The sequence below is a fragment of the Nuphar pumila genome, chromosome 11 (assembly GCF_984573655.1).
Source record: "Nuphar pumila chromosome 11, dmNupPumi1.hap1.1, whole genome shotgun sequence".
Taxonomy (NCBI): domain Eukaryota; kingdom Viridiplantae; phylum Streptophyta; class Magnoliopsida; order Nymphaeales; family Nymphaeaceae; genus Nuphar; species Nuphar pumila.
In genome coordinates, this window is record NC_143259.1 from 33,980,286 (window position 1) to 33,989,080 (window position 8,795).

At 40.7% G+C, this 8,795-nt stretch overlaps 1 protein-coding gene across 1 annotated transcript; it reads right to left on the reverse strand.

Annotated features, from left to right (window-relative positions):
- Positions 1–1,538: 1,538 nt before the first annotated feature.
- On the reverse strand, positions 1,539–7,670 carry LOC149822240 (phosphatidylinositol/phosphatidylcholine transfer protein SFH2-like). Its single transcript, XM_089980240.1, has 11 exons — positions 7,616–7,670; positions 7,436–7,464; positions 7,234–7,317; positions 7,079–7,132; positions 6,111–6,188; positions 4,706–4,759; positions 3,956–4,015; positions 3,757–3,852; positions 3,061–3,162; positions 2,380–2,460; positions 1,539–2,121 (listed from the first exon to the last, which is right to left on the reverse strand). The coding sequence occupies exons 1-11, from the start codon at positions 7,668–7,670 to the stop codon at positions 1,801–1,803; spliced, it is 1,014 nt and encodes a 337-aa protein (XP_089836366.1). The 3' UTR covers positions 1,539–1,800.
- Between the last annotated feature and the right edge of the window lie 1,125 nt (positions 7,671–8,795).

Genomic DNA, 8,795 nt, shown 5'->3' on the forward strand with positions numbered 1-8,795 from the left:
GCGTCTGGATCCGACTCGCCCGGAACAGGTCTCACGAATACATTCGGTTTCTGAAACGAATGCTTTTCGGTTTCAGAAACCGAATGGCTTAGCCGCATGTCACCCCACATCGTCTACCTACGGTCACCGGCACCGACGACCGGCCGAAATGTCGCCGGCGACGACGACCCCCACCCCAGCTGACGAAGACGGCCCTCAACATCTCCACCTGAAACCGCCAGCCCTCGTCCGCCACCGACGAAGACGACGCTCCTCCGTCCCACCCTCGATTCCGACCATCTTCCTCCTCTTCGTTGTGTGTCGCGAGAGGAGATGAACGAGATGTGCCGTGCGCAGGAAGACACACTCCCAATCGAAGAGGATCCAGAGCTTCCCCAGCGGAACCTCCGGCGACAACAACCCTTCGCCAGCAGATGCCGACGAAGATAAGGGAAAATGGGCCTAAATTGAGTAGGCCCCGTCGATGGCGCAGTCCATCCTGGTGAGGATGTCTAAACTGACCCGATGGACCTGTAGACCGCGAGGCGGGCGCGGGTTGCCATGCCTCGCGCTGTCCCGCTCGCGTACCCCAGTAGGCAAGCGTTCGCCACCCACCGTCGTCAACGCCGTGTGCGTGACCGTCGTGGTCCCGCGACGATACCAGCTCCGTCGTGCCGCCCAGCGTGGTCAGGTACCCACCGGCGAAGCTTCGCGCACCGATTAGTTTTCGGTTGCAAAGACCGGACCGAAAGTCTGGTCTTGTCTCGCACGCGCTGCACCACCACACCGGGACGGGCCACATGCTGGCATCGTCGAAGCGCTTGCTCTCTGGCCAGACACCTGTGTCGAGCGCTTCTGCAGTAAAGCCTCCAACCGCCGGCTGCCTGTGGCGGCCGATCCGAGATGCCGCCGGCAACACGCGTCTCAATGCCGCCTATCCGGTGTAAGGTGGGTCTGGATGGGGTTGATCCCCTCTCACCTAAGCAATCGCCCGGCGGTGGGATATGTGATCACGTAACGCCTTCCCACTAATGCCTAGGGATGGCAGTGGACCTGGGGGCAACGGGGCTCCGCCTCGCCTCGTTTGGACTGGGGATGAAGGGCATGAAGCGGGGATGAAGGTTAAATTTGCAGGGATGGACTTACACTTTTCCCTTCCCAATCCCCGCCCCCATCCCATCCCCAATCTTTTTAGGGATGACTATAGACTAAAGGGAAATGCCCTCCCCGCCTCGCCCCGTTTGGACCGGGGATGGAGGACATGAAACGGGGATAGAGGTGGGGGTGGAGGTTAAAATCCATCACCGTCCCGGGATGGAGGCGGGGATGAAGGTTTGGATTTTGAAACGGGACGAGGGTGGAGACCTTGTCCCCCGCCCCGGTCCATGTCCACTGCCATCCCTACAGTAATGCCCCCACTAAAGTGTTCATTAGTGTCAAACTGGGTCACACTTAGGGTTGGACTCAATCCAAAATGTTCAACGTAGAAAACCCAAAACAGTGCAAACAGGAACACACCCAATTCCTTTTGATCACTCAAGACCAAACAACATGCAGCATAAAGTTCATTATTCCTCAGCTTCCCTAGTGAAAAAAACAAGACAAAGACATGTCTATCTTGCTAGATCTTCTAGACGCTTTTGGTAAAGCACAAGTCCCAGATATCAAGCCTTGATAAATCCCTTACATGCCTTTTATCAGAAAACATAAACTAATCCGTAAATACAATGAAGAGTGTCCAAAGGGATGCATGCAAAGATGGATGTGCACAAATGCACAACCTCTTGGCCTTTTAGAAAAGAGACTCACCCAGACAATTGATCAGAGGATTGCTGGTTGATGATTTTCAAGGACATCATTCTCTACAGCCTCTTCTATGCTCATTTCTTGTAAAGTATTCTCAATTGTCTCAACAATTTTCTTTCCCTCAGTATCTTCTTCTGGCACGTCTACATGAAAGGAAGTCATTCTAGCAAAACCATTTGCTCTCTTGGCCGAAGCTTGCTTTTTCATGTAGGCATATAGTTCCTGGTGAAATTGGTGTTCAAGAGAAAAGCTGCATGTAGTCTGACCATCACCACATCTGGATGATCCCGATCCCTGCTGTCTTGAAAAATGAGGAAGGGTATCATAGTCCATGACCTATTACAACGGAAGAACCAGATTTCATAAAATGTTCATGGTCCCTTGAATACCATCAATTGATAATCATTTGATCACTAGACAACCTAGCTCAAAAACAAGAAACTCAGCCTGGCATGGTGTGAACAGGTCGTTACATTATGGGACTGGACTTGACAAGCTGCAAGTGACTCGTCCTTTGCAAAAGTCAAGTAGTTCCATTCATGTCCATGAGGAAATTCCCAAGGGGAATCACTAGTCAGACTCCCATGAGCATACCTTCAATAGTTCATCTCTTCCATTACCATTTAAGACCTGTATCTTTCTCCTAGTTCTTTCTTGCAGCAATGGCTTGACAACCTAACAAGTAATCATGGTTTGCACATCATTGAATAGCATAAAAATTTTTGAAAGAAAAGGTTGCATGATAGCATCAACAGATATTAAAAAAATCTATAGCATATCTTAAAGAAATACCCTCAGAACTAGAACCACAAATTTTTATGAGCTTCGTTCAGTCCCAACCAAGGCATGAGAACCTTATAAGCTAGGAAATGACATAGTCACTCTAAATTGCCAAATAATAAACTGAATTAACAAGTCATGGACAAGTTTTAGAAGACTAACAACTGAAATCAAAATTTTCCTGACTCAATCCAGGTCTATTGTCAGTTGACAAGTTCCAACTGGCACACCAATGTCCTATCTGACTCCAATTTACTCTAGCACCTGATCAACTTCAGTATAGGAAAACAAACATAGAAGGCCCGATTTCTTGCATCTTGAGCAACACCACTTTTACTGAACGACTTTTCCTGGAAAGCCTCCATTCTTAGAAATGCATGGGTAAAAAACTCTACAAAATTTTCAAGCCAATGCTACTACACAAATTTTACTAGCATAGAGTCAAGACCACTAATACCATGAGCATTTCAAAGTCAAGACATGCAAGAAAATGACCTTCCAGCAGGCAGAAAACACAGAGGGAGGATTGACAATGTAATATGTCTCTGTCTTTTCTGGATAGTTCAGGTCATCAACAGTAGAAATCATTGTCAATATCTGCACGCAAACATTTAAAGAATTATAATTAATTAACTGAAACGTTCAGAATCTGGCTACAGTAATAACCTTCAAGATATATCGTAAGGTATTGAGTTCAGCAGCACTTCAGTAAAGCACATTTCCCATATTTCACAAGCATACAGATGGGCTTTAGTGTCCAAGTAATCATGTTATTTCCTAGAAAAGAATCTTCACAGAGTTGCACTAGGTTAAGCAGTTTTCTGGTTTAATCACATGCATAGAGAAAGGTTGTTAGCTTTGACCATTCATGAAAGTAAACATGTTCATCAACTTTTTTGCCTTAACAGTAACTGTCACCATGAAGGGTAATAAGTAATTGAGTAAAAAAACATATTTACTGGTTGTAGTTTGAGATTTTCGGTCTTTTAATATGTGCTCTTTATAAACTAACTAAAATTCCATTGGCAGTCATAACTAATGTAAAGAACCACTACTTGACAATCATTAGAGGTAAAAGAGTAGGTAAAAAGGTCATGAAAGTTAACAAGTTCACTAATATATGATACCAGCTTCTATTCAACAAAATCTTCCGATAACAATGAGAAGAAAAAAGGATCGATAGTATCAAACCTTAATCCGATTCAATGCTGAGAGTTTTAAGCCCGTCATATCCAAAATTTTCAAACAGGGACCAATATATGTCCCCAACTCCTTGGTTACCACTGGCTGTAAAAAATGAGAGAACAGACTGAATCAATAAAAAAGTGGAGAAACGGCATGTAATCACAAAATGACAAAATTATTCAATAAAAAGCACAAAGTTACTGACCAACAAAACTTGATCCCTGTACTCATTCATCTGTATGTGCGAGCGGATATACTTGTCCACCTAAAGAATAAGGCTCATTCATTTTATACAAAACAAGAAAACCATTTCTTAATGCTAGGTGTGACCAGTGAAAAATGTGGGCAATAAAAACAGTGTTTCCCTGCCTTACTAATAGAAATAATTTAAAATAATTACCCAAAATACATCCATAATATTCCTTAAACCAGTTGAACAACTAAGCAATAGAATAGCTTTTCTTTTACTAGGCAAGCTGCTGCAACATTGAAGGTCATGCTCCCTCAAGTTGCTGTGACTATAAGTAGTGCTCAAATAAGTTCAGGGTTTTGTGATCAGCACACACATTCAGATCATACTCAAGTAATCTTGTGATGTAGAATGCTGAAATGGATCATAAAACTTTAAAGAAAAGAATAACAGATTAGCCCCTTAACAATGTTGTATACGAAGACATATGAACCTTGGAATTGCCGAGAATGACAAACATGGTAGAAGATTTTTAACAAATGTGAATCTGTCATGCAGATGCGGTTACAGAATATTGGATGTGGCTATCACCATGGAGTCCTCCATTAAGAATATCATGCATACTGGGGATACAATATGACAGTAGACAATGGAGTATCAGAGTAACATAGCTGTGAATGAATGGCTGTCAATCAAGATGGTAACATGTGAACAGAATCAAAACAGCCAAGAGAGAATTAATGCTAAAAAGACTGGTATCCTTACAGGTGCTTTGTCGTATGCACTTAGGCCAACTCCAAGGGCAAAAACAGGCCGACCCTGTCAAAGAGTGTAGATAATGTGTTAGAAAATTCTGTATTATAGCACAGGATAGCCTGATTGATTCATGGACAATATCAAGAAAATATGGAAGCACTATCAGCATGATGCTGTGCAAGGCAAGAACACAAAAAGTTCTTCAGATAAAAAATCTTGTAATGATAGCATTGACAATTGATTTACTCATTTACAAAAGACACATCACATCAGAGAAGTGCTTCAGCTACACAATTTGTAATGATAGCTTTGACAATTGGTTTACTTATTTATAGAATCCAAACAATAGATGCAAAAATAACATTGTCATTGCAAGAGAAGAAAAAAGTTACAAGCTCTCTGTTTTTTCTAATTGACAGTCAAACAGTATAGCCTCCTGCAGCATTCAAGAGATCCCTTGGCAAGCACCTGATATCTAAAGAATGTTTTGAAATGTCACTGTTTTAGCTGCATGAAATGACATTGTAATAGTTCAGTTTCAGGTCTTAGAAAACGTCTTCCAAAAATCCATGGATTCTCGCTCCACATGCAACAGGCAGCTAATTTGTGATGAACTGGGAAGCAGAAATTAGTGGGGAAAACATGATTAAGCGTCCATAGAAATGCAATGCTGTTTCACTCAATATTAAGAAATGCTAGTACCTTTTAAACCTGTAGCAGCCAGACATTCGGGCACTCTAGTAGATATAGTAGTGAAAAACAGCATGCTACCTCAAGCAAGCCATATATATTATTCAGCTACTCAGGTCACTAATATATTTTCCTTCTATTTCAAAATTATGACTGTTATTCAATTTCCCATTGAAACATATGGTGTGTCAAGAACTTATCTTATTCAAAGTAAAATGGCAATTTTTAGCAAAAAACATGATCATTAGAAGCAAATGAAAAATCTAATACAATATAAAGAAAATGTGTCTCCTGTGTGCGCAGAGGAAACTTATATCAAATGCAGTTCCCTAGGATACCCTTGTCACCAATGGGCAGATACCTAGGAAAGGCAACTAGAAGTTTGCTGCCTTGCATAGCAGATTACATGGGCTGGCTAACTATTTTGATAAGGCACTATGACATCATCAGAGACGTCAAAGATTTGCCAAGTGGTTAGTCGACAAAAGTTAAACAAGCTAACATTAAGTGGCTTAAAAACTTGGGATCCGAATGAGGTAGCGGAATGGTTATCATAAGTGATGGACCTCAGGTTCGAATCTCGAGGAACATATATCCCCCAGCTTGCCTATCAAAAAAACAGAAAAGCTTAAAAAAATTGAAATTTTAAATAATTCAGCTGAATTTTACAAAGCAGATAAATTATGTCACATTATGAAAAACTTCAGAAAACATGAGCAGTCACCTGTTTGCAGTAGCCTGACATCCCCATTAATTGTGATTCTCGAACCAACTTGTATAATTCAATGGGCTCTATGGGTCTCTGCATGAACAGAAACTGATAACTTAGCAACCTGAAATTTTAAATGCTAACCTATCATACTATTTAAGATAGGAAAAAAGGAACCAAATAAGCCTAATACTACAATTGAGCAATCTGATGCCCATTAAACATGCATGGATGATGGATTATATACATTGAACCATCAAATATAGAGGCACCTGCAAGCTTTATTTTTCATGGACACACACATACAAATACAATTTTTTTCTTGACCTCGGGGAGGTGATCTAAAAGATGAAAGTAACAATAGAACTCTTTCTTGGACTCCAAAAATCCTTTATCAGCTTCCTGAGAAACTTCTACTTTCCTTTTTCAATAAGACAGAACCTACAAAAATTACTTCCCGAAATTTTTCTCCAAGCCACATGCTCAACTTGTTAATTGCTAGTGAAATGATTGTGTGATTTCCTCTTTATACTTTAAACAAGTGATTATACTCTTTTGCTGTGATACATACACTGAAATTTTGTCTCCTTTGTTAATTTGCAAAACACCACAATTTTCTACATGTAATAGCACTGCAAAAATTGATGCTTTTTCAATCCTACCACTACTTTAGAAAGTTATGGATGTCAAGAAATTACTTCACAGTTCACACTCTCTTTTACATGCGCATGGCATCATTATGAACTTAAAAAGTGGACAAATGCATTATTCTTTGACGAGTTAACACTGGACTTAGAAGAATTAGTATGTGTAGAAAAATAGACTTCCAATTAGAAGCGTCCAAAAACAGATCTGAAATTTCTACAGCATATCGATGAGTCCTTTGTACAGTGCCGAAGAACATTTATGGCTTTCATTGTTCAAAATCTGCATGCAGAACAGGAGAAAACGAAAATTGAATCAAGGATGAATCTATGACTCACAGATAGGATGTCATCTATTTCATTTTGCACCCTCCAATTGAGGGAGTCGATCAACTGCACAACAAGAAAACATTCAAATATACAACTAGTTTGAAATTATGCCATCCACCAACATAAATTGATATGAAACAGTGGAAATTTTTTAAAAAATGCACCATTTTGTGTGCTTTCTGGACATTCCAATCTCGTGCCTTCAGAAAGCGTTCAACAGTTTCTCTAGGATATCCTTGATGCAAAATCTGCATGCAAATAATTAGATCCCAGTCTGTGACTCACTGCACTGATGCCATGAACAAAGGTAATAACTAAAGCACATATCCATTCGGTGCACATAATATTAGCAGATAACTTGTGTACCTCAAAGGACATCTTCAATCTCCCTTCGACTGAGGAAGCACCGAAACATGGAATAAAACAGAAACATATGAGAATCAGTTTAAGCATACAAGAAACAACTAATCAACTAACTTTCTTCAGCTCATCACAGCCTTCAAGCAAGTTAATCCTGCTCACACGAATAATAAGAAAGTAGCTTACGTTGGTCTGTCAAGGCAATCATTTGGTCTATGGATTCGGAGTCGCAGAAATCCATCATAGAATCACCACCTTTGGATAAAATCCAATCTGCAGTCTGGCTTTCCTAATGTGTACAACTGAAAATGTGCGGAAAAATCATATTATGACAATTTAGACCATTAAATTGGAGGTTAGTGTTTGCAAATCCCTTTCCTTATAAGGCCGATCATTTCTGTAGTTTCCTAATGCCTTGAAGCAAACAGTTCATGGAAAATATTGTTTCCACTTATATTAGGTAATATCAAAGCGAATGCATTATACACAAGGAAAACACACATGTTCTCTAAATGCAAAATCTCTGTATCGCATAACTAATATGTTTTTTTCTTTTCTTTTCAATGTGTGACCGCAAAGCTAAATGCACAATGTGAGATATATCGTGAAATTTGGGAAACAAACACCGAAACTATGCGTAAATTCGCAATCAAAACAACATCTCTTCAGAAATTCAGATCAAAACAAGGACGTGAAACGAAATCGTAATTTTAGACAGGATTCAAATACGATCATTGCTAAATTAATGGCAATGGCTTACATCGTTTCCAGTCAAACACAGTGATAAAAAACCACAGAAAATGGACAAAACAAACCAAAAAAATCGCCCCAGAACACGAGAAATCTGCAAATGAAGAGAAAATCCCCCAGAAAATTCAGGAAAAAACTCATTTGATCACAATCGATACGCAGAACGACCTACATTGCGTCCTTCATCTTATGGAATACGATGGGAAAGACGAAAAAAAATAGAAGAAAAACAAAAGCGAGTGAGACAAAATGAAAAGAAAGAGACGCACGAACCAGAAGTACACCGAAGACGCGCACGATTTATCTGCAATTAGATCTGACGGTCGATCGGCGATCCTCCAAAGGTTACCATACAATGCGATCGAATGCGACGTCTCACCGGAAATTATGCACCGGCGAGCTCCGGCGGAGAGAGAGAGAGAGAGAGAGAGAGAGAGAGGCCCGTTGGGTGACCAAGGGAATGGGTGCGAAACCGACCGTTAGTCGTTTGCCACCAGCGAATGATGCCTTATTAGGATAAAATTGTACTGCCCGTCCGCGAGGTTCAACCCATAATTCTGGATTCATGAGTTCAACTCCAACTTAAATCCAGAATTATGGGTTTTTTATGCTAAAC

Coding starts and splice junctions, on each gene's coding strand:
- LOC149822240 (XM_089980240.1), bottom strand. CDS start 7,670: ATGGATTTCTGCGACTCCGAATCCATAGACCAAATGATTGCCTTGACA. Junction 6,189..7,078: donor AAATAGATGACATCCTATCT/GTGAGTCATAGA, acceptor CTGTTCATGCAG/AGACCCATAGAGCCCATTGA. Junction 3,163..3,756: donor CAGCATTGAATCGGATTAAG/GTTTGATACTAT, acceptor GTTTGCGTGCAG/ATATTGACAATGATTTCTAC.